At 49.1% G+C, this 25,200-nt stretch overlaps 1 protein-coding gene across 1 annotated transcript in view; it reads left to right on the top strand.

The window, feature by feature from the left end:
* HUNK (hormonally up-regulated Neu-associated kinase) overlaps window positions 1-24,967 on the top strand; it is a gene marked incomplete at both ends in the record, with an annotated part of 109,390 nt that extends 84,423 nt beyond the window's left edge. The window contains 6 exons of the mRNA XM_082840239.1: window positions 1,198-1,333; window positions 6,584-6,746; window positions 10,643-10,726; window positions 15,799-15,846; window positions 21,067-21,247; window positions 24,309-24,967. Coding sequence (XP_082696365.1) covers window positions 1,198-1,333; window positions 6,584-6,746; window positions 10,643-10,726; window positions 15,799-15,846; window positions 21,067-21,247; window positions 24,309-24,967 — 1,271 coding nt within the window. The remainder of the gene's footprint in view (window positions 1-1,197; window positions 1,334-6,583; window positions 6,747-10,642; window positions 10,727-15,798; window positions 15,847-21,066; window positions 21,248-24,308) is intronic.
* Window positions 24,968-25,200: the final 233 nt, after the last annotated feature.

Genomic DNA, 25,200 nt, shown 5'->3' with positions numbered 1-25,200 from the left:
ACCCAGCTATAAAACTTAGAATAGTTAATGTGCCTCATTGACTGTTCTCGCATCTACGCATGTATTTTTACCCACAACGTTCTCAAAGGGAAATGACCTTCTGGTGACCTCATCAACTGTGTGGGAACCCACCTGGAGAGGTTACCTGGGGTCCTGAACTAGCAAAGCCTATTTCTTTGGGGTTGATTCTGGCATCAGAGTTAGCTCCTCTTTTGATGGCTTCATTTTTACCCTGCAAAAAATGGTTGACAGTAACACCCATCATTCTGTAAAGGACAGTTTTTGAAATGACAGCTAAAGCCTGTGAGAAAGTGAGAATTTTTATGACTTATCACCGAAAACTTAGATTATCTTAGAAAACTGAAAAATAGCTTTGGAGAGAAGACAGAAAAGTTTGGTGACCAAGCAAATTAAGATTATTTTCCGGAATCTATTACTTGGTCTATTGGAAATTGGATATCATGTACAAAGCTACATAAATGAGTATTTTTTTCTCTTGCAAGGATACTATCACAATGCTTCATACAATGAGTATAAATAAGAAAATATCCTGGTCCCAAAGCTCAAGCAAGACAGACCATCTTCATTTTGAAGGAATCCCTGGCATTCCTTGTTCGTATGAGGACCTGCATATTCTCCTGCTGAACAATTTTGGAGCCTGTGACCTTCATGTGCATTATAAACGTATTTTCCCATGTTGTGTAGTTGTCTCCACTGTTATAATCTTAAAGGATGCATGTATAGCACAGGGAACTATACTTAGTATTTTGTAATAACCTATAAAGAGAAAAGAATTTGAAAAGAATTTGTATATATATAAATATATAATTATATTATATATATAATAATATATATATATTCCTCAAAACCTACCTTGAGATCAAGCACTGTCTTTTTACTTTCTTTCCTCCCTCTTTGGCTCACCTTTAGCAGTAGACCAGAGAAAAAAACCACAGCGGTGGACCATAAGACCACAGGTGGTTTGCGGAAGTACGGGATGTGGGGAGACCCGTACTGGTTCGTGCTCTACCGTGTTCCAGGTGCACCTCTTGGACAGATATCTTAAACTCTTGGCTTATGACTCCCAGAGATCCAGAAAATAGATCAGCAGTGGCTCGGGAGGTGTGGTGGGTCCCCTGCCCTGGGTCTTCCCTCAGCCTGTAACACATGCGTGTTCTCTGCTGAATGTCTTTGCAGGAGCCGTGAACTTCCTGCGTTCTCTCCTGGAACCAGATCCTGTGAAGAGGCCCAATATCCAGCAGGCACTGGCGAATCGCTGGCTTAATGAGAATTACATGGGCAAAGCGCCATGCAATGTCACCTATCCCAACAGGTAATCAAGTGCACACAGAGGGACTCCTCCTCGGGCAAGATGGGGCCTGTCTTACGAGCCCCTGAATGGTTCTGGACAGGAAGCGTCACGTGATTCAAGCAAAGGCCACGTCTTCTCTTGGCCGCCCTTCCCCACTGCACACACAAGAGGAAGTGAAGGCGGGGCCGGCCCCTGTGGCTGTGCAGAGTGCGCCCTGCAGGAGGTGCCCGGCGGAGGGCGTGCGGGCGCTGAAATCAGGCCGCACTCCCCTTATCAAACCTGCTCCCGAGGGCCCGCGTTCTTCCAGAGCAGCACCTCTTTCTAATTCACACCAAGGGACCGTGTAGACTAGCTATGACCTGAGTGAGTGTGTGTGTGTCTGTGTGTGTATGTTTGAGTGTGTGTGTGTGTGTGTGTGTGTGTGTGTTCCACTCAAGAGCTCTCCTGTCGGCATCGGGCGGAATCCAGTGGAATCGCCTCTCTCCCTTTTCAAACCATCCCCCGGGCTCCTCTTCTGCCACTTCTTTGCTCCGATGTTTGTTTCAGCCCTAAGTCCCCTGCCCTGAAATGTTGGGGGCAGAAAGAAAAGTCAAGAGCTGGAGTCCTTTGCTTCGGGCCGTGTCTCCCTGTGCCATTTCTGTGAGGAGGAATCTTTAGGGAAGCTTACAGGCAGGAGTCCACAGGAGTCCTCAGGTATCGCTGAGGGACACCTCATGATGGCCCACGTGTCCCCATGCGCGAGTATCGAGTACAGATTTGAAAGCAGGTACAGGAAAACATTTCCTTGTACCTTTCCCTACTCATCTGACATGTTGTTAACTAGCCCGAGTGGAGGAATGAGGACCCTCCCCTTGGTGACTTTAGAGCCAACGTGAGGACCTATGGGTCCAATACCCCCCAGGACTGGGACCTACCTTGAGTCCCTTCTTCCTTCAGACCTGGAGTGGCCTGTGCATTCTAGATCTGAAGCTCAGATGAAGACAAGAGAACCACTGATGAAGTGGGACAGGTAGAGCACTGACAGGGCAGGGAAGAGGTGTCCTCTGTGATCATATCTTCAAAATGCCCAGGAAGGTCTGGAAACATCCACCAAGACTTATGAAAGTTGCAGCACTGACTTCTCCAAGTGAGATGGGCAGGCAGAGCTCCGTCTTGGGGAGGAAGTTCTAGAAGAACTTCAGGGGGTGTGGGTGGATGGTGCTGGGACCCGCCTCCTGGCTACTGGGCCACATTTGCACTCACCATGGCCATAGATAGCTGTCATCTACAATTCTAGCATTTGACTTGTGGGAGGTAATGTAAACAAAGTCTAGGTTACTTAGGTTACCAAGGGAACCTGGAAATAGACTGCTGGTTTCCAGTGCTGGCTCGGTTTGGGCTAGTACCTGAAATAGACACCGGGAATATTAGCCCAGCGTGAGACGGAAAGCAAAGCCGAGGCGCCGTGCCCCGTCACCAGGGCTCATGCTGCCTGCCTGGGACGCCCAGGTGTGCTCTCTGTAAAGCCAAATGGGTCATTAGCCTAATGTAATCACGGTCTAAATGAGCAGAATCAATCCACTCGATGCAGCAGCTGTTAAAGGAAGCAAAGCCGCTGTTAAAAATACAGTCCCCCCCTCCTTGCTGACCACATCTTCATTCACAAAGATTCAGGCCCAGGCATCTCATTTTGTAGCTTATAAACAGGCTTTTGTAGATTAAAACTTAAATTCTAGTAACCTATACTGGCTTTGCCAGATGGGTCATTTCTGCATTTGGACTTGGTCAAAAGCAATACAGGCTGCACGTGATCTAGTTGGGTAGATTGTAAAACCGGTTAAGAGCTTGTATATTAAGGAAAACGGCAGCTGAATATCTTCTGTTTAGGTAAGGTTGGTTACGCATTTTATACTAGAGGCAAATCAATGTCCAGTTTTTAAGTAATGAAACCAGAAATCGCAACTATTGGAAAAGACACGAGTTATTTACAGTCTTTATTGTGAAAAATATATAATGCAAAAAAAAATGTGCTTTTGATGATTAGTTTTCTGGCTTTACCAGCACACAGATAAAGAGAATAAGAATACGTGACCAGGGAAAGGAATATTTTCTTTATAAAGTCTATTTTATAGCTTCCCAACATTCATAGCCCCAGATTTAATTATTTTAGATGTTGTCAATGTTTTACTTCTGGGAAAGAGAGAAAACAAAGGTCCTGTGTTTTATATCACTCTTCTTTAAAGCCTTCTGTTAATTTGTTTGGGCCTCCAAGTTGATATCCCCATGAGGCAAGAGGAAAATGTCTTTAAATGTAAACTCTTTATAATAAATGTTCATGCCAGTTAGTCACAGATGTTTGCTGTGTGCCAGGCTCCCCTCCCTGTTCTGGGAGCAGACATTTTTTTTAGAGCCGACCCTGGCTACCTCCTTCCTGTCCTGCCTGGGCCTGGACACTCTCCCACACCTCCAGTTAGCTCTGGAGATGAGTGGGAGGGAAAGCAGGTCATTGGTTCACAGGACGGAATTAGACCAAAGTGGAATAAAATTGGATTTAATGCAAATTTACTCAAAATTATACCTAGTGTTCTGGAACAGTTTTTACCATTGTCTATATCATCAAAACTTGGAGAGATACGTTTGTTCTCTACATCTGTGTCTCAATTTCTGCCCTGCAAAGCAGTTCATCTCTACCATTTTTCTAGGTTACCCATATATGCGTTAATATACGATATTTGTTTCTCTCTTTCTGAATTTCTTCACTCTGTATGACAGTCTCTAGATTCAGCCACATCTCTACAAATGACCCAATTTCATTTCCTTTTATGGCTGAGTAATATTCCATTGTATACATATGCCACATCTTCTTTATCCACCAATGGGGGAAAGCGGTGAGGGGGAGGGGTTGGTGGTGGGATGAACTGGGAGATTGGGATTGACATATATACACTAATATGTATAAAATGGATAACTAATAAGAACCTGCTGTATAAAAAATAAGTAAAATTTAAAAAAGAAAGAAACTTGGAGAGATAACACAGGTTCAACAACTGATACAAGAGAGCACTAAATACATGCATTGCTTATTGAAAATGTTTAAAATATGGCTCTCAGTCGAGAGCCAGTCCACAGTCTACGTTGGGCAGAGTGCACCTGATTTGGAAGACACGGGTACAAACGGCAGAGACGGGGTGTCTCCCCCTGCTCATTTTCTTCCTCTCTCCTCCACCCCCAGCCCCACCCTGGTGGCACCCCACACCCAGAGCACCCTCCCTTCCAGGGCCTGCTCCTGGTAGGGGGTGGGGCCATCCGTGTGTAGCTGTGGATGATTGGCCAGGGGTGGGGGGGAGGGTCACAAAACTCATGATCTGATTGGCTGGGAGGTGAGGCCGTGAGGCTGTGGTCTGATTGGCCAATGTCAGTGATCTCATTGGCCAGAAGTGAGGTCAAGCAGCAGTGGTGTCATTGACCTAGGGCAGGGCTGCTGGCACGTGGTTGTTAGCAGATAGTTTCAAAGAGTTGTGCTTTCTGTGTTAAATGCTTGTGTCAATCTTCACGTAATTGTATCCTTTTTAAACAAACGTTTTTATTTTTAACCATTAATCATACCAACCATACTCCAACCTGCTTTCTAGAATTTGTGATTTTGTAGCCAACAGGAGTGAGGAAAGCAGATTTTGTGGTTTCTTGGGTACTTTTTCTTTGGACGGCACTTAGCCAAATAGAGGGAGAGCTGACCTAGGTTACAATGGTCAAGAGACCTAGGTCTGCCCTTGCTGCCCCTACTAACGGGCCTGTGAACCTGGCAAGTCGGTTTCCTCTTCTGCACCATTATGGGGTTATACTGTGTGGTTTTTCCTACTGTTATGGTTCTGAGGTTCCACCAGAAATGTCTTCAGACTCTTTGGCGGTGGTTACAGAGCTCTCTAACCAGATGTGCTCACCTTCTGCTCACAGAGTACTGTATTTGCATCTCTCTTAAGGACTGTAGCACGTTCTCTCTGATGACACACCTCCACTACCAACACACATACTCTCTATGCCCCTCAGCCTGTTTTTGTGTTCTCCATAGCTGCCACTTCTTGCCTATGTGTCCCTGGGTAAGTTACTTCCCTGTTGTGGCCCTCAGTTTCTCCATCTGTAAAATGGGGATAATAATGGTACCTACTCAGAAGACTGTCATGAAGAATAAATGAAGTTATTTTCTCTCTTCCCCACTGGAATGTAAACCCCCTGAGGCAGGGACTTGTTGAATAAACGAATGAATGAATGAGTGGTTAAATGAATGCCTGGCATTCATTTCTTTGGCATTTTATCCCAAGGAGTTTATCTTCATAATACTCCTGTGTAGAAGCTTTAACCTGTCCTCTGAGAGCACTTTACTTTACAGCTGAGCCCCAAATCCCCTATTTGTGAACTGTGAACTGATGTTGTTCCTTCAAACACGCTCTGGGCTGTCTCCTGAACACCCTCCTTTCCCAACTCAGCTTCCACCCAACCTAAATGTGGGCCCCACCCCATGTCCAATAAATACATTTTAAGGAAAACATGTCAAATTGTAAAGAAATTTGGGACAACCGGGGAAATTTGAATATATTCTAGATATCAGAGAATATTAAGAGATTACTAACAGTTTGTTGGGTGTGTTGATGGTATTGTGGTTCTACAGGAGATGTCCTTGGTTTTTAAAGATGCATGTCGCGGTGTTTAGGAAAGAAGATGTCATGATGTTTGTGATTTAAAATACTTTAGGAAAGAAAGGAAGGGAGGGAGAGATGGAGGAAGGAAGGAAGAAAGAAAGCCAAAGTGTTAACAACTGGTTCAACCAGGAATTGGGTACACACATAAGCTATTAGACTATTCCCTTTACTTTTCTGAATATGTAACTTTTCATGATAAAAAGTCAAGTGAGGGCTTCCCTGGTGGCGCAATGGTTGAGAGTCCGCCTGCCGATGCAGGGGACACAGGTTCGTGCCCCGGTCTGGGAAGGTCCCACATGCCGCGGAGCGGCTGGGCCCGTGAGCCATGGCCGCTGAGCCTGCGCGTCTGGAGCCTGTGCTCCGCGACAGGAGAGGCCACAACAGTGAGAGGCCCGTGTACCGCAAAAAAAAAAAAAGTCAAGTGAATGAATGAGTGAATGAATGGACTGATTGTTCATGAGGGGGCGTGTGTGTGTGTTGTGCGGGGGGGGGGGCGATTTCTGTGCTGTCATGTTTGTGAGCATCGCTAAGGAGGCCCTGGAGCCTCTCAGCGACAGTGGAGAGGTGACTGGTTCTCTGTCCCTCCGCCCCGCAGGATTTCCCTGGAAGACCTGAGCCCGAGTGTGGTGCTGCACATGACGGAGAAGCTGGGCTACAAGAACAGCGACGTGATCAACACCGTGCTCTCCAACCGCGCCTGCCACATCCTTGCCATCTACTTCCTCTTAAACAAGAAGCTCGAGCGCTATTTGTCAGGGGTGAGTGGAGCCCCGCCGTGGTTTTCTCTGCTCTCTGTGGAAAAACGAGCTCTGACACTTGAAGTGTTTCCCAGTTACTGACACTTGATCTGAGCTGTTAATTGAAACTAATGTGAGGCTGAGTTTCCTGAAGGTGGGATACAATAGTAGCAAAACCTGCTTCTCAGGGAGCGCTTTTTATCTGAGGTGTTTTAAAAATATTCTCCCACAGAGTTAAGCTCTGGGCAGACTCGTGAGAGATTCAAGCCTCTGTTCCTTTCAGCTTCTTGTTGCCTTTTTGGCTCTGTTTCTCTTTTCTCCTTGGGGTCCCCACTTAGATGCACTGGGGCTTGTGTAATCATAAAAGTTGGGGAGCAGAGCCCCTCAAGCATTCACCTCTAAAGCATGGTAGATGAGAAAGCCACTATTTACATTTACTTCTCTAGAAAACAAAAGTGAAACCTTGGCCCCTTCACTCAGTCTGGGCATCAGATAGTCCAGGTGTCGCGTGTGTTGAAGATGAAGGAGGTAGAGCTGGGAGCCTGTTTTGGACCATGGTACCCTCATGCTTTGGTCACCTTCATCCTTCCGCCTCATGAAGTTCATACATGCCTGGATGAGGGAATTTACATGCTTCAGTATGTAGTTTTGACTAAATCAACTCTTTCCAAATGGACAATGGTTCAAAAAGAATTCTGCGAAGAAAACTGGATCCCAGGCAGTATGGATTCTGCATATCACTTCTGTTTCTCCTACTCAGAACGGTGAGGACTGACCAGATCTAACAGGAAGTCAGCCAGAGAAACCTGGAATTGTCAGGAAGCCCATCTGAAATTTGATTTCATACCCATTCCTGAAGGATGACCTTCACCTTGCCTGTATGGTGCCTTGAGATCAGGTTGTATGGGGTCATCACTGTTAGGAAGACATTTAGAATCCAGAGCGTAAAGAGGAACTTCTAGAGTTTTCGGTACTATTTAAAGTCATGTGATAGCCCGATATCACACAACATTCCACCAAACAATAGGCTTACAAACCTTTTATGAGGTTTCTACATTAAAGCTAAAGGTGAAAATTCACCAATAGTTGGGGAAATGCTGTTCTCCCTGATGAGGGAGAAAATGACCAAAATCATGCCCAGAAGACAGCATGATCAGAATGTGTCTCTCATTAGCAAATGGATTGGGGAGACATCTAGAAAACATTGCCGAATAGATGAAGAAGCTTGACGGGAGATTTGTTAAACAATGGAACAAAAGTACAGATGTTTCGAAGCGGATTCAGCTTAGGGTATTTCCTAGATTTGGCTTCAACAGGAAATGATCCACAGACACCTTTTCTTTTTGGTGAGCCACCAAAGGAATGATGTACGTGAGAAGAAACATTATAGTAAAAGGCATTTAAAAATAAGAACAATGTTTTATGGGGGGAAAAAACGTGCTCCAGAAGCAGTGATGGGACAAAACTTCGGAAGGGAACGGATATGCAGCTGGATTTCAGAGCCAGTGTCATGGTCACGGGAAAGCTACTGCAGGAGAGAAGTGGAGTTCAGAAAGACTGGACCTTTGATACATAGTATGTTATTTACATCATTTTATTATGTGATAGGAGGGATTAAGAAATTCTCTCACACCAGAGGACAGAGGTCCTCTGTTCACCTATGATGATGAGCTTAAAAGACATGTTAGACTTGAAGCCATTTCTCTTTTATAAGAAGACCATATGTCCTATATTTCTTTCTTATCTTATCCTTTTAAATTCCTATTTTATTGTCTGTTTTATAATGTACATGATATGTTAGTACAGTACATGCTTATAATTTATAAATAAATGTGCACATATTGTAGATGCCTGCTAACAACTTTTTTCACTCATATGGGCTCAAGGTCACACCATTTAGGAACCACCATGCTAGGGACAAGTAGTTCTCAAGTAAAAGGAACAGAGGAGGGTCACACGCTGATTTTCTTTTTGAAATGATGAATGTTGTTCAAAAATTCGTTTTAAAAAATGTTTCCATGAAACTGACTCTAAAGTTTATGATTTCACATATTTAAAGGATGACATTGCTACTTTGCTGAGTGAGCTAGCGGATTCAAACATGCTTCTTTTGGAAGAACCAGCTTTCTGGATACTGGTCAATAAGATAGAGGGGCTTTTGTTTTTAAAATAGTTTCTTTCCTTATTTAAATTATATTTTTTATTTTTGTCTGTGTTGGGTCTTCGTTGCTACGCACGGGCTTTCTCTAGTTCCAGCGAGCAGGGGCTACTCTTCGTTGCGGTGTGAGGGCTTCTCATCGCGGAACACCGGCTCTAGGCATGCGGGCTTCAGAATTTGCGGCACGCAGGCTCAGTAGTTGTGGCTCACGGGCTCTAGAGCGCAGGTTCAGTCGTTGTGGTGCATGGGCTTAGTTGCTCCGCGGCACGTGGGATCTTCCCAGACCAGGGCTCAAACCCGCGTCCCCTGCATTGGCAGGCGGATTCCTAACCACTGCACCACCAGGGAAGCCCTAGTTTCTTTCTTATGTCTACCTCCACATCTACAGATGCAAACTTTGGTTACTCACACTCTTAATCACACGGCTCATTCCAAGTAAGAGACATTTGTGTGAAGCTCTTAGGGTATGTCTTGCCTTCTCTGGCTGTCTTGCCATCTGCTGTGTTTGCCCAGCATCAGGGTTACAAATGGTACAGTGTTGCAAAGCTCTGTGGTTTTGTTTCCTGAGAAGTTCCTGGAAACTCAACTAACTTAGTTCTAACTGGAGAAGGTTCTTTCTTATTTTATTGTCTGTTTCACACTTAAACTTTAAATCATAGGACATAGCTGGTGTGGGAACCACTGTCTAGGTGGGTGGCTGCTTTTAAGAATGAATTAGTCCCCACAGATAGCCATAGCTGGTCCACTCAGTAATTTCCACACAAGGCTAATTTAATTGCACCTGTGCACTGTGCCAGTTATGAATATCATTAACCAATTACTAACAACCGTGTATAATTTTGAAAGCAAAACTAGTGAACTAAAAAGTAAAATATTGTATTGGGCGATTGGGATTGACATGTATACACTGATGTGTACAAAATGGGTGACTAATAACCTGCAAAAAAAAAAAAAAGTAAAATATTGTAACTTAATTATTTGCCATTTCTCCCCTTATCCCTTGATTCTTGTTTCCTCTTTCTAAAACCCAGAAGCGTGGATTTTAATTTGGAGAGCCTGTAAAGGCATTTTGTGAATATTCGTTGGCTGAAAAATTAATCAGTCATTTAATTTCACCTGTCGCCAGAGAGGACTGCACCTAAACGGTGCCCCTAGATCATCTTAGGTGTGGTTCTCTGTCTTCTTCCTTAAGCTATATTATGAATTGCTGTGACATTTATTGGGGCGGAGGGCAGGAACTAGGGCTTTTTTTTTTTTAATTGAAGTATAGTTGATGTACAGTGTTGTGTTAGTTTCAGGTATACAGCAAAGTGATTCAGTTATACATATATATATATATATATATATATATATATATATTCTTTTTCAGATTATTTTCCATTATAGGTTATTACAAGATATTAAATCTAGCTCCCTGTGCTGCACGGTAGGTCCTTGTTATTTATCCATTTTTCATGTCTTAGAGTGGTCTTCAAGCACCGATGAAAGGACTGAGGCCCGGCAAGGAGCAGTGATGTGCCCAGGGTCACCTGGCCCTTTCCTGGCAGAGCCAGGAACAGAAATAGGTCACCTGATGCTGGGTGCCGAGCTCTCCCCACACTTCGTCCTTGGATGAGGCTTTGCACTGCAATTAAGTGCCTTGCCAACCCCTTTCTGCCTTTTCTCAGCCAAGCGCTGGTTTAAAAATTAATGAATGCTTAATGGACATTTCTATTTCCTGTGAGTTAAGCCAGGCTTTTTTTCTCTTCTCCTCTGGTAGAAATCCGACATCCAGGACAGCGTCTGTTACAAGACCCAGCTCTACCAGATAGAAAAGTGCAGGCCCACCAAGGAGCCCTATGAGGTGAGTGGCCCCCAGAGCAAACCCCAGGATCCCTTAGGAAGAGTGGATTTCCATTCTGGGGGGAAGAGGGGAAAGGAAACCCATTATTGTAGGACACAGAAGTAGCCAAAGACAAATACTTACTTAACTGAGCCTTTGAGACATGGTTTACAGCGGGGCCACCGTCGTTCAGTCTCTAGACTATGGTTCTCAGCTGTGGCCACATAGTGGAATCCCTGAGGAGCATTTTAACATCTGGATGCCCAGGCCGTACCTCAGACTGATTCCATCGATCCATTCTCGATCTCCAACGAGATCGGGGGTCAGTAATTTTTAAAGCTCCCTGGATGGTTCCCAGTGGAATCTGCTGTCAGATCTCCAAGAGGTTAAAAACAAGGTGCTGAAAAATATAAGTGTATGTAACACTTGGCATCAGGAGAACGAAGTACAGTGAGGAACAGGAAAAGGTATCTGGAACAGTCCTTTCCAGTCAGCTGTCCCTGCTGACTTGATGCTACCTGGAACGTACCTGAGAGAAAATACCAAGATGCTTTGATTTCAGAGTAAAAACTGGTATCATATCGCCCCAAATTTGGACCCCAAATACATGCTTGTTAAGAGACTGTGCCTGGGAACTCGAGATCCAAGGCCTGGAGCACAGGGTAAGGGTCCCGCTACCAGGACTCCTCATTCGCTGTTATGTGCAGTGGGGCCCGCCTGTCTTCTCAGTGCATTTCCGTGGAATATGGAACGAGCCAGGCTGCGCTCCACGGCGGCAGCAGAAAGCAAGTGGGACACGGCCCAGGCCAGCCCAGTGACGCTGGTGACAGGGCTGCTGAACTGCCGGCACCACGTGTAAATGCGGCCACCCCTGAGCATCGAGGTGGGGGTCGGCTGGGGTAGCTGCAGGAGGAGGGCGGGGCTGGTCGATCTACACAGCCTGGGGGATGGTACCATTTAAGGAGGCAGAGAAAAGGAGGCGCTGATGACAGAGAAGCTAGCGAAGATAACGGGGCAGCTGGAGACCCAGGAGGGAGGGATGCCAGGGAGGACATGGGAAAGGTCAAGTATAAAGCAGCCAGTGGTGACAGCTGAGCGGTTTCTCCTCCGGGAGGAGGTGAAGAAGGCAGAAAGGAGATTGCGTGGATTGGGGGGAGTGAGGACCATGAACAGAGATCTCTCCGTCGCTGCCGCTGGCGGTGAAGAGGCGCTGGGGAGCAGGCGGGCTGGGAGGCAGAGGAAGGAACTCCAGTGATGGGGGGGGAAGGGCATGCATTCAGAGCAGCCAGGGTGGGCCCTGGCCTTGACCCCAGGCTGCAGGCCTCCTTCCTCTGCGACTGGCTGTGAGGCACCAGCATGCTGAGGAGGGAGATAAGCTTTTGGAGGGGCAGCAGGGGGGTGCGGACTGGGGCTGGGCGGGGAGCATGGCTTCTAGGGCTGGGAGAGGGAGAGCAGAGATGGTGTAGGGCCAGACTCCCCTGAGCTCCACACCCCTCCGGCCAGTTGCTTCCTGAACCTTCTGCGGCGTGAATGAAGGGGTCTCAAATCCAGCACTCCTGGAACCAACCCCACCTCTCCTGCCCCATCTCCCCCCACCCCTGGCCCCTATTTTCTGTCTGCAAATGGCATCCCCACCCTCAGTACAGGGCAGAAACCTGGAAGACCTTTGTATTCCTTTCCCTCACCCCGAGAGCCAGTCTGTCGCCAAGTTCTGCTGGTTTGACTCCTGAAACTCTCCAACCCCTCCACTCTGCATCCGACCCATCCTCGCCACCATCACCTCTTGCGTGGACCTCAGCTGCAGCCTCCTTCCTAACTGGTCCCGCTCCTTCCCCGTGACTACCTGGCGCTCCGTCCACACACCGGCCAGAGCGAGCGATTCACACTCAAATCAGACCATGTCACTTCCCCGCTTGAAACCTTCAAAGGCTTCCTTAACCTGGAAGGCAAACTCTGTGACGTGGCCACCACGCCCCGGATTGAACTGGCTTTGCCAGCAACTCCAGCCTTGTCTCCCAGGCCCCGCACACAGCCCTGCTTCCTGCTTCCTGCTCAGTCCCATGGGCCTTGAGACTCTGTGCTCTCTTGGCTGCCAGGGCTGGCCACACCCTGTTCTCTCTTCCAGAATGTTCTCCCCACCCCTCTCTGCTGAGTTAATGTATATCTTCAGCTCCCACTTCAGCTCACGTCCTCGTGGACCCCTGCCGTCCTCTGACCTCTGCCATTGGGTTGTATCCCTCCAGTACACACGGTCACACACATTCTGCTTCCTGGGGCTTATCGCATTGGCAAGGTTCTGTTTGTTCAGGGATTATTTGATTATCCTGTCTTCCCCACTCCGGACTGTGAGCTCCTTAAGAGCAGGGACGGTGTCACTTTTGCTCCTCACGGTGTCCCTAGAGCTTACACGATGCCTGGCACCCAGTAGAGGCTCAATAAATATTTGCTAGATGAACAGATGAAATAATCAAGTGGACCTTGGCTGTAGTCTCAGAAAATAGAACTGGGCCAGCATCTGGGGAAGGTCGAACCTTCCAGGTGGGACACCTAGCTTGATTAAAGTAGGGGACCCCCTGCACCATAGCGTGCAAGTCGAATTATCGTCACCTGATGGCCATGCCCTGTGGCAGGGAGGGACCTCTTACCGTCACTTGCAGGGAGGGTGGGCACCTCGGCTGGGGTCCAGGGGATTCACTGTTAGGCTCCCCTCCCTCTTGGTTTGACTGTTTGGGGCCTCAGGTAATAACACAAACTTAGACGTACCGCATGCCCTTGTGTGTGTGTGTAGGCAGCCTCTAAGCCACGTGGCTGACGCCCATGTCCTTGGTTGCCCTAGTACCCTGCCCTGCTTGTGTGTTAAGTGTCAGAACCGCGATGGGAAAGGGGCCTCTTTTTTTCATCCAGATTATTATTCTCAGCTGATTATTTCATTTGGCCCGGAAAACACATAGTAAGCATTTTAAAACATTTGTCGAAATATTTAATGGTTAGGGTTTCAATAGGAACGCTAATGGGAAGACAGCATTTCAATTTTCTGTGATCCACTTGTTTTCTCCAAACTGCAGTGATCCTTGTGCTAATTAAATTACAAGCTCTGACTAGATGATGCAACTCCTCTCTCTGTTGGAACCTAGAAAGTGGAATGGGGCCAGTTAGAAAAAGTGGTGAGAAAGTCTGAAAGAAGCCAGATTTTCCAGGTAAAGCCCACTCAGAGCCTCTGTGGGGTTCTTCCCAGTTACCATCAGCTGGTCCAGGAGGAGAAGCGGCCAAGTGGCAGGGGCGGGAGGTGTTGTGAGCAGGAACCGTGGAATGAAGTTCAAGGTTGTACACAAGCCGGCTGGGGAGCGGCTCCGGGGCCATGTCCGGGCACTGAGGGCACGTGATGGTCTCTTCTTCTCGATCCTGGTTCTTTTTCTCCAAGGAGACGGAGGAGCTGAATTAAGTGGGAAGAGCTTCCCTCTTGGGACTACAGTACCGTCATTTTATGACTTTACCACTTTCTTCCCCTCTTCTTCCTGTAACAGGCAGAGATTATGTCTGGAAAAGCGGGACACTTGTCTCACCTTAGGCATGTGCCCCAGAGATGCCTTTTCCTAAGACAGAGGCCCTGGGGGACCATGGGGGTCGTGGCAGAGCAGTCATCATCTCTAAACTGGCTTATTAAAGCTGTAGAGAGCCAGGAGCCAAGTTTGTTTAGTCTTGAAGAATAATGCTAATTTGTAGCAAAATGTAAGTTAGGACTGGGGGGCTTCTCTGTAGTGTCAAAGTAACATTGCAGTTTTGGAAGAAAAGTTGTGCAGGGGTGTGGAGGGACTGTATTCGTTTGCTAGGGCTGCCATAACCAAGTCCCACAAACTGAGCGGCTTAAACAACAGAAGTGTATTGTCTCCCAGTTCCGGAAGCCAGAAACCCAAGGTCGAGGTGTCTGCAGGATTGGTTCCCTCTGAGGGTTGTGAGGGAGAATCTTTCATGCCTCCCAGCTTCTGGTGGCTCCTGGCATTCTTTGGCTTGTAACAGCATCACCCCAATCTCCGCTTTCATCTTCACATGGCGTTCTGTGTGTGTGTGTGTGTGTGTGTGTGTGTGTGTGTGTGTGTGAGACACATTTCCCCCTTTCTTTTAGAATACCAGTGACATTGCACTAGAACGCACCCTGATGACCTCATCTTAACTTGCTTACCTCTGTCAAGGTAACACCAACCCTCCTTCTTCTCAAAGGCAAAGGAGAGCAAACTTTCATACTCCCCCCTCCCCCAAGCTTCAAAGAGGATGTGATGGGCCTGTCCTGACCCTGTCTTCAACTAAGGCCACATTCTGAGGTCTGGGGGTTAGGACTCCAACATATGAATTTGGGGGGAATAAAATTAAACCCATAACGGGGACTGTAAGTTTAAAGGTAAAATATTACAATGATTTTTCTTTGTGTCATTTTAAAATCTGTACAAATTTTTTTTTTCTTTTTTTTTGCGGTACGTGGGCCTCTCACTGTTGTGGCCTCTCCCGTTGCGGAGCACAGGCTCCGGACGCGCAGGCTCAGCGGCCATGGCTCATGGGCCCAGCCGCTCCGCGGCATGTGGGATCTTCCCGGACCGGGGCACGAACCCGTGTCCCCTGCATCGGCAGGCGGACTCTCAACCACTGTGCCACCAGGGAAGCCCGTGTACAAATTTTTAAATCAAGTATGGAATCAGGTCAAGCTGAATTGTTAGCAATCAGAACAGTGGTTACCTTTGGGGACAGGAAGAGGATGCTGGGAACGAGGGACTTCCAGGTGCCAGCTGGGTTCTGTGTCTTGATCAGGGTGCCATTTCGATGTGGTTTTGCTGTTTGAGGCAACATATTGAACTCCTTACTCATCATCAGAGCACCCTTGTGTTATGTGTCCTAGACTTTAATAAAAATGTTGCCTAGAAAATCTATCCAGGGCAGGCGTTAGGACATCTGCTGCCTGCTTCCACGACACTGTGGCTTCTTGTCTGTAAACTTTGAAATGGAGAATCCTCAACCGGAGCTGCAAGTGGGAGGGGGTAGAGTTTAGGAAATAAACAGCAAGTGAAGCTTCTTGAATTGTTGAAAAATGCTGCTTTTTACAGGCCTCCCTGGGCACCTGGACAAGAGACCTCGAATTTCACGCTGTGCAGGTAAGAACTTGGGGGGTTATGCTGGATTACTCAGAGTTCTCCAGAGAAACAGAACCAATAGAGTGTGTGTGTGTGTGTGTGTGTGTGTGTGTGTGTGTGTGTGTGTATGTGTGTGATGCTTGGACACCCAGGGAAGGGCTGATGTTTCAGCTTCATCCCCATGTCTCCTGGAGGCAGAATCCCTTCTTCCTCAGGACACCTCAGTCTTTTTCTCTTAAGGCCTTTAACTGATTACACGAGGCCCACCCAGACTGTAGAGGCTAATCTGCTTTACTCAAAGCCTACCAATTTAAATGTCAGTCACGTCTACCATATACCTTCACCGCAGCATCTAGACTGGTGTTTGACTAGACACGGGGTACCCTGGCCTAGCCAACTTGACACATGAAAGTAACCATCACCTATGACCCTGAAGGTTGGCAGGTCTCTGCCCAGGGCTCTGGACCTTGCACGCCTCCATTCTGTCCTGAATTCCACCATGCAGAATCCTGTTGTAAGTGGATTTGTCAGAATCCCTCAGATCAGATCAGTGCTGTCTATGCGTAGTTGACCATTTTTTTTATTGTCTTGCTAAAACTACACGCTTGGCTATGCGTTCGTGTTTCTACCTGTAAAGAAGTGGGGTTTGGCGCAGTGGTTGAGAATCTGCCTGCCAATGCAGGGGACACAGGTTCGAGCCCTGATCTGGGAAGATCCCCCATACCGCGGAGCAACTAGGCCCGTGAGCCACAACTACTGAGCCTGCGTGTCTGGAGCCTGTGCTCCGCAACAAGAGAGGCCGTGATAGTGAGAGGCCCGTGCGCCGCGATGAAGACTGGCTCCCGCTTGCCGCAACTAGAGAAAGCCCTCGCACAGAAACGAAGACCCAACACAGCCAAAAATAAATAAATAAATAGATTAATTAATTAATGAGGACATACTTATTCAACATCATCCTCTATTAAAAAAAAAAAACGAAGTGGGGTTTACAACAGTCCAGGGCTTCCCGGCTCAGTGGCCTAATTTATGAACCAAGCGCTCTTTTTTCTCAACTCAGTTGGTTGTTTCCTAGGGCGAAATCAGGCCTCTGTGGCTTTCCCTTATGGGATGGGCCGCAAGGAGCCAAAATCATCCAGCAGACAACACCTGGGCCCCTGGGCCATCCCAGGTGTCCACGATCCGCACCTGGTTCTGATGTTCCAAACAGCCAGGTGAGGTTGTCTCATCATCAAGGGGACACCAGGCTCCAGAAAGCCCAAGCTGAGCGGACTTGAAGGTTCCTCAAAGAGGACAGCTGTAGCTCGCCTGCAGTCCCCTGGCCCCTCCGCTGTGCCATCACTGACACCCTGTGGTCAGTTCTGCACTGCGTGAGGGGCAGGTGGCCCGGCTGGGCAGCACTTCCTCCTGCAGCCTCGGGGGTGCGGGGCTGAGGGGGTGGGCCCAGGAGGCGTGGCCGCGTCTGTCCTTGTTGAATGAATGCCTTTGCCTTTCAGACAGTGAAGCAGGCGAGATGTGGGGTTCATTTATATAACCGAAGAGCTTAGGAAGGACCCACCCTTTTGGTTACAGATGGGGAGGCCCGTCCCTCAAGGGGAAATGACTTGCTGAAGGTCACGTGGCCGTACCTTCAGGAGCAAAACGGGAAAGGCAGGGGGAGGGCTGCGGCTCCTTGGAGCCAGGAGCCTGGAGTCGCAGGGAAGAGTCTAAGGGGACCCGCGCCCTGGAGCTCAGATCTCAGAAGCTGAGGACTGGCTCCCCCATACCCCCCGGCCCGGCTGCCGAGCCTGCAGACACCTCCCTCCCGTAGCCCAGTGGATCGTCACTCACTGGTTTCTCCCTCTCCTCCATCAAACAATCCACGACATCCAAAGAGTCTTGGGTAGATACTCCTTTAAGGGGTCACATTTTCAAAGTGTCCAGCTTTGTAAATGTCCACGCACATGTGTGGTGGTTGGAACATGGTTGAAAGAAAACAAGAAGCTGTTTTGTGCGGGGTTTGCTTGTGGCCTCCTCTTGGATCTGCCTTGGGCGTGCGGACCGAGCATGAGGGGGCAGAGAAGACCCCTGAAGCGTCAGCTCCATGGCCCAACCTTAGGCGCACGCGGGGGAGGGGCGCACCGCCCTCCCGTGAGAATCAAAGGGAAACCAAAGAGACCCGAAGGCAGCCAGCGTTGCTGGGTGGGGTGCGCGGGAATGGGTGCAGGCATGTCAAAGGGGGAGCGTAATTAGTCCTCCTGAAGATCTGTTCCTGTTACATAAGGCAATTTAGCGTCCTGCTCCCTGGGAAATCTCTTTTGGAGAAAATAGGCCATGCAAATGAAAAGGTAGAATTGGATGATCAGTTGCATTTGTAACCTGTGTTTGGAAGGCATGAGGATGGCTGCTTGTAAACAAACTTGTTTCCTGGGGGCTGGTGACCCTTCCACCGGGACTGACTGACCCAGCGGGTTATCCCGATGAACTCTATCTGGGTGGTGATATTGGCCCCCCGAAAGTTTGCACCTGGAACCTTTAGCTTTGAGAACCCACGGAGAGTTAGAAAAGGGCTGAGCCGGACCCAGGAAGCTGTCGGCAGGAAGCCGTCTGAGTGTAGGGAACGCAGGGCAGCCCAGAGGAAGGCGTGCTCAGCATTCTTAAAAAAATCCTTAAAAAGGGGCCGGGGGGCGGGGGGAGGGGGGATTCCAGTTTTGTTTTTTCTTCCAAATACTCTTGTTTTACAATGTATCACGAAAGCGTGTTTGATTTCTTTTTTCCTGTTTAAGGTGTTATCAGGTAGAACTTATGAGTTTTCTCATAAAAACAGAGATAGAACAGAGCAAAAGGATGGAATTCTGCCAGACTTTTCAGGACAGGCCCTTCGATGCTTGGGGGAGGCTGGGGAGCGTGAAAGCTCACTCTCCTTTGCCGTAGAGACGGGGGCCTGTTAGTGTTTGATAGAAATGGGGAGAGGGGGGCAGTGGAGAATTGTGTTTAGCCTTGGCCTGGAGCAGATGCCCCCTTCCCCCCTCCGTAGTGTCCTGCCCACGGCCTCCTCTGTAGCATTCCAGATGCCGACCCGGAGCCCTGGGACTACAGTGTGGTCCCTGATCCTGCAGTCGCTGTGCCCAGCCTTTCTCTATGCCACTGGAAACGCCTGGCCCTGCCCCAGGCTTCTGGAGGGCAGTGTGGAGTCAAGGGTTAAGAACACCGACTCTCACGGAGGACTGTGAAAAACTGGGTTGCCGTCCGGCTCCTGGATGAATTCTTTTTTCTTTTTTTTTTTAATTGAAGTATAGTTGATTTACGATGTTGTGCCAGTCTCTGCCTTACAGCAATGTGACTCAGTTATACACATGTAGACATTCTTGTTTTATATTCTTTTCCATTATGGTGTATCACAGGATATTGAATCTATTTTTGTGTCCTATACAGTAGGACCTTGTTGTTTACCCGTTCTAAATGTAACAGTTTGCACCTGCCAGCCCCAAATCTCAGGCCATCCCTCTCCCTCCCCACCTCCCACCCCCGCCTTGGCAACCACCGGTCTGATCTCTACGTCCATGAGTCTGTTTCTGTTTCGTAGGGAGGTTCATTTGTGCCATATTTTAGATTCTACATATAAGTGATATCACGTGCTATCTGTCTTTCTCTTTCTGACTCACTTCACTTAGTATGATCATCTCTAGGTGCAAATGGCACGATTTGTTCTTTTTTATGGCTGAGTAGTATTCCGTTACATATATGTACCACATCTTCTTTAGCCATTCCTCTGTCGGATATTTAGGTCGTCTCCATGTCTTGGCTATTGTGAATAGTGCTGCTATGAACATAGGGGGTGCATGTCTCTTTTTTAATTATAGTTTTGTCTGGGTATATTCTGGGTGAATTCTTCACCACTGCAGGCTCCTCTGCAAGAGGGGATAACAGTATTTGCCTCATCATGGGTCGTGCTCTTAGAATAGTGTCTTGCATTCCAGGCATCCTCAGTAAAGGTGGCAGTGGCTGTCCAGAAGCTGGGGAGGGTGTTTGCAGAAGTTTCACCTCTGCTTTCATCCCACTTCACTCTTCCCCAGGTGACAAGGCGTAAGCCCCGGGGAGCTATTGTCCTCATGGTGACGCTCAAGGCGGTGCTGGGCATCCCCACTTTCCATCTCTTCCCAGTCGTTCTTTCCCACTCAAAACCTGGACATAATGAACCCCAGTTCGTAAAGGCTCTGAAAATCCTCATTAGAAAGGGCTACCTGAGTGCAAGGGGATGTTTCCTTGAGAAGCTTTTCAACAACATCAATGAAAAATAGATGAGCTCTCTTGAATTGCAAATGCTCTTAAGGTTTTAAGGCAAGAAATGTGAAAATCGGTCTCTTTTTCCCCCCCTCCCTTGTGGTGAGGTCCGGTTTCAGTTGCCTCTGTTTAACAGTAAACATCAAACATAATCTTTAGGGCCAGAAAAAAGCTTCCTCTTAGCAGCATCACCCTTCCCAGAAGCTTGAACCCAATTAATTTTAATTCAGTTCCGTTTCCACTGGCTTTTTTGTTTTTGCTTTTTAATATTTCAATAACTATTTATTAAGCTTTCTCTCTGTGCCTGGCTTCATGCCTGAGGCTGTGGGGTGGAAGATATATAAAACAGTCAAATTCACTCCTAGCAGAGGGATTATAATTGAGTTAAATAAAGGCAAGACTGACAGCACAAGTGGTTGAATCGTGCCAATTTAAGTACGCAACTAAGAGCCCGCGTGCCCAGAGCGGGTAAAGGGGTCAGAAGCTCACCTAGACGGGCTCAGGGCTCCGTGGGCTGCTCGTCCACCTCCTGGCTTGACTGAACACACAAGCACTGAGGAAGCAGTTGCGTTGCCTTTGTAGAACTGCCTTTGCAAAACCACTACTGTGGGCAGAATCGTAGGGCTCTGCTATAAATAAGGCAGCAGGTTTCCGGGAGTCCTCATCTGCTTTGCCTGTTTGTTCAAGCTTGTTCTAGAATAATGGACTGCCCAGGGATGACCTTGCCCTTGTTGGAACACATCAAAACGGCATAAGGCAGGGACCTGGGGACCACCGAAGGCTGCTGTGGCCCAGGCGGAGGGAGGGAGGTTCCCTGGAGCATCCGCTGGGCCTCAGCGCTTCCATTGTTCAACACATAGCTGAGAGCCTAGCGTTTTGGAAAACTGGCGTTTCTTAACTCTATTCGATAACTCTTCAGAGAGGGACTCCATTGTGTATTCTTTTGTGTGTCTGAGTACCTATGTTGCTTCTGATTGGAAGGATAAAAAGCCCAAAGAACAAGAGAAAAGAGGGGATTTTCTTCATCGGCCGTTTTCCAAGAAGTTGGATAAGAGCCTGCCATCGCACAAACAGCCCTCAGCCTCGCTCATCACGCAGATTCAGAGCACCAGGGCCCTGCTGAAGGACCGGAAGGCCGCCAAGCCTGGCTTCCCCGACAAAGGTGGGTCGGCTCGGGGGGCTCTCCAGGCCATTTGTGTTCAGCTGCGTGGCCGCTGTGTACCCCATGCTGGTGGCTGTGTAGGCCCCTGGGACAGACACACCTCTCGTGCCCGTGGGAAAGCAGGATTAATGCGTGCAAGGCAACCTGAGAATAAGCAAGTCCAGACTGCCTGGTGTTGTCCACCGGTGTGGGCAGGATTTGAGAAAGCAGAGATGGGGTGCACGGGATTGTGGGAGCAGAGATCAGGGTGTAAGGTATTACAGGAATAGAGATCAGGATGAAGGAGCAGAGATCGGAGGAATGGTTTTGCAGGAGCAGATAGGGTGCGTGGCATTGCGGGAGCAGAGCTTGGGGTGCATGGTATCATGGAACCAGGAATGGGTGTTCAGTACTGGAGGGGCAGAGATCTTGGTGCGGGAGCCGTGATGGGGGCGTGCTCTTGTGGGAGCCTTCACCAGAAAAGTGCACCCTGAGAGGCAGTGATGTGGGCTTTGGGGTGGAGGTAGGGTGCTCAAACCCAGCTCTATAGTTGGTTGCGGCCCAAGTTCCCTCCCCTCTGAGGATCTTAATTGGTTCCCTCACTTGTGAGGAAATCTACCCATCAGAGCTATCGGGTGGCTCGAATGAGATACGTGTGTGGGCTACTCTGCCTCGTTCATCATCCAGCACGTGAGATAACTGATCGATACGGGTCTCCTTCCTCTGGGGCAAGCATCCAGCGATGCAGAAGGGAGCTTAACACACACTGAGAGCCGGGAGGCGGGCACAGGGAGCCGGGGAGCATCCTGAGGCCAACTGTGGGGTAGGGGAGAGGTTCTCCTTACAGACGGCGGATGGGAGAGATTGTGGAGTCCGGTCTTCGATCTCTCTGTTTGAAATATGAAGAGACTGAGGTTCCAGGAGGGCCCTGACTGTCTGAGATCAACCAGTGGTTCCCTGGGCAAGCAGGAAATTATCAGAGAGATTCAAACAGCACCAAGCAGCGCGGTGCATTTGGTTCTGAGACCGGTTCTCACCTAGAGAAGAACACCTCCATTTAGTTCAGTTTCATTCTGCAGGTTTCAGGAAGGCAGGGACCCCACTGGAGGGACTGTGCTTGTCCCTCCTGGGGGGATCCTCCTTTCTGGCTTGGGAACAGGCAGCAAATCCTATTAGGACCCTCGGCAGTGGCGTCCTGTGGATTCCCCAAGGAAAGTCTAGGTCAGGGCTGCATATTTGGGGGTAACTTTGCAGCCCCAGAGATGGAGTGCGTTCCTTGATACTTTTCTGGACCAACTGTCCTCTGTTTCTTTGCATTTTCCTGGGATTTGAGAGCCTGTTGCTGAGAAGCACCCCGGAGCCTATATAATTGCTAGCACTGACCGCTCACTGTGTGGTAGGCACTGTTTCAACTCTTACCTCAACCCAGTGAAATCATTCTCGCCCCCATTTCTAGAGATGAGGAAATAGCCCAGAGAGTTGTCCAAAGTCAGAGAGCTGGTGAGTGACGGCACCCAGATTTCCAACCATGCAGCCTGGCTCTAGAACTTTCTCTCCTGACCAGTGTAGCCTACTGCCTGCCGGGCAGGATGGGATGAAGATGAGCCGGCAGTCACGCTCGAGGGTCGGGGCTGGTGACTGTGCCCTTCTTGCAGGGACAATGCAGTGTCAGCCTCTATGCCCCGGGGCTGACTCTGAGCTGGGGATCAGTAGGGCCAGTGTGAGGGGCGTCCTCCCAGGATTTGCACCTCTGGGGAAGTGAAGGAAGCAGGACGGCACGGAGGGAGAAGCCGGGCTACAAGTTGGGAGCACGCAGCCATCTCGGAGGGACAGGGACCTCACATGCCAGCTGGAACACTGGAGACGTTAGCCATCGATGAAATTTTCCTTCTCTCTGCCAGTGAATCTCGGGCATCTGTGCTGGCCCGAGGAGGAGGTTTATTTCAGGAACTGTGTATTTATTTGTGTAAGGTGAAGAGGATTCCCAGGGCCCTGGGCTGTCCCTGAAATCACTGCCGGGGGCGGCAGCTTGCTCCTGCCTCTGAGCCCTGACAGGGCCTATAAAATATGATGGTAGGAAAAGGCAGCTAAGACGGGGCCTGTTCCACAGGAACTTGGCTTTACTTCCCTCACCTCCAAACTCGTGGAGGTTTTCCCTTTCTTTTCTGGCAGAGTCTGCAAACCTGGATTCTAGTCTGTGCCAACTTGAAATGGAAACCGTGGGGGTCAGCTGGTTGCCTTAAATATACAGAGGAAGGGTGTTTCACCCCTGTTCAGAATTAGGCGAGGCTCCGGTGAGACCAAAAAACACGAGGGAGCCTTAAAAAGGAAGGGAGTTCTGACCCGCGCTATGCTGACACGGAGGAACCTTGCGGACATCGTGCTCAGTGAAACAAGGCGCTCACAAAAGGACAAATACTGTGTATTACTGTGTATTCCACTTATACAAGGGACGTAGAGTAGTCAGATTCATAGACCGGTTGCCCCTGGCAACCACTGTTAGATTTGCAAGGTGAAGTGTTCTATTTCACAGCAGTGTGGATGTACTGAACACTACTGAACTGTACACTTAAAAGTGGTTAAGTAATAAATAAACACTTTAAAATTCATGTTGTATAATTTTTACCATAATTTTTTTTTAAAAAGTCACGAGGGAAACGCTCCTTCCAGCTTTGATTATCTGAGGACCAAATTTGCAAGTCCTCAGAGAGCTGGCATCCACGTGCTTCCCCAGTTTTGTGGTCGTTCTGTTGAGCCGTGGACCTTGTCATTCAAAGGCTCTTCGGCAGGGTCCGGAATTTTAAGCAACCGAAAGGAGAACAGATGTTAAGCTGGAGCCGTGAGGCAAATCAGAATCCAGGAGGCCTCCCATCACCAGCCTTCTGTCTCCTCCATTCTAGGAAGACCGTCTGATTCCCCATGGGGAGGATGGGATGCTGCGCACATTCACTTCATGGTTGCATCTGACCTCCCTGGATAACACACTGTCTCAGTGGAGCTGGAGGTCAGAGCAGGCGGGAGTGGGCCATTGGCACTGTTTGTGCGGCCGTCTTCATGTTTCCTTTGCTTTCTTGGTGTGCAGATTCCTTCGGCTGCCGCAATATTTTTCGCAAAACCTCGGACTCCAATTGCGTGGCTTCCTCCTCCATGGAGTTCATCCCTGTGCCACCCCCCAGGACACCCAGGATTGTCAAGAAACCAGAGGCCCCTCAGCAGGGGCCTGGGAGCGCTGGCATCCCTGCCAAGGAAGACCCCCCGATGCTGGATATGGTGCGCTCCTTTGAGTCTGTGGATCGTGATGACCAGACGGAACTGCTGTCCCCGTCCCATCACTATAGGATTCTGAGCTCCCCTGGAGGCCTGGCTCGAGGGAATCCCGGTGAGCGGACGCTCTCTCCCGTCCTGCTGCCCGGAAGCCCGTCACCTCTCCAAACCCCTTTGCACCCCACTCTGGTCTCCTTTGCCCACGAAGATAAGAACAGCCCCCCCAAAGAGGAGGGCATGTGTCCCCCAGCCCCGGGGCCCGGCAACAGCACCACACAGCCCCTGGGGAGCCCGAACTGTGTGAAAAGCCGAGGCAGGTTCCCCATGATGGGCATCGGACAGATGTTGAGGAAGCGGCATCAGAGCCTGCAGCCCTCCGCAGACAGGCCCCTGGAGGCCAGCATGCCCCCGCTGCAGCCCCTGGCCCCCGTGAGCCTCTCCTTCGACGTGGCTGACGGGGTCAAAGGCCAGTGTTAACCTGGGCCAGCAGTGGGGTTCTTGGCATTTCTAAGGAAAGCAATGGAGCAGCTCCATACATCTGTCAGGGCATGAAGACTCAAAGGCCTCTCACAGAGCATCCTTCACGGTCTCACCTCCTCCCGACATGCGATGTCCCCACAGCTGAAACCCACAGACCCAAGAGCCCGTACAGCCCAGTCCCGAGTAGGGCCCCCTGGAGATGCTGGGATCCCCCAGGAGGGTTGCCTGCC

The sequence above is a fragment of the Leucopleurus acutus genome (assembly GCF_964270905.1).
Source record: "Leucopleurus acutus genome assembly, chromosome: 5".
NCBI classification, from domain to species: Eukaryota; Metazoa; Chordata; class Mammalia; order Artiodactyla; family Delphinidae; genus Leucopleurus; species Leucopleurus acutus.
Note: the sequence above shows the minus strand (reverse complement) of the source record. Positions and strands in the feature narration are given on the sequence as shown.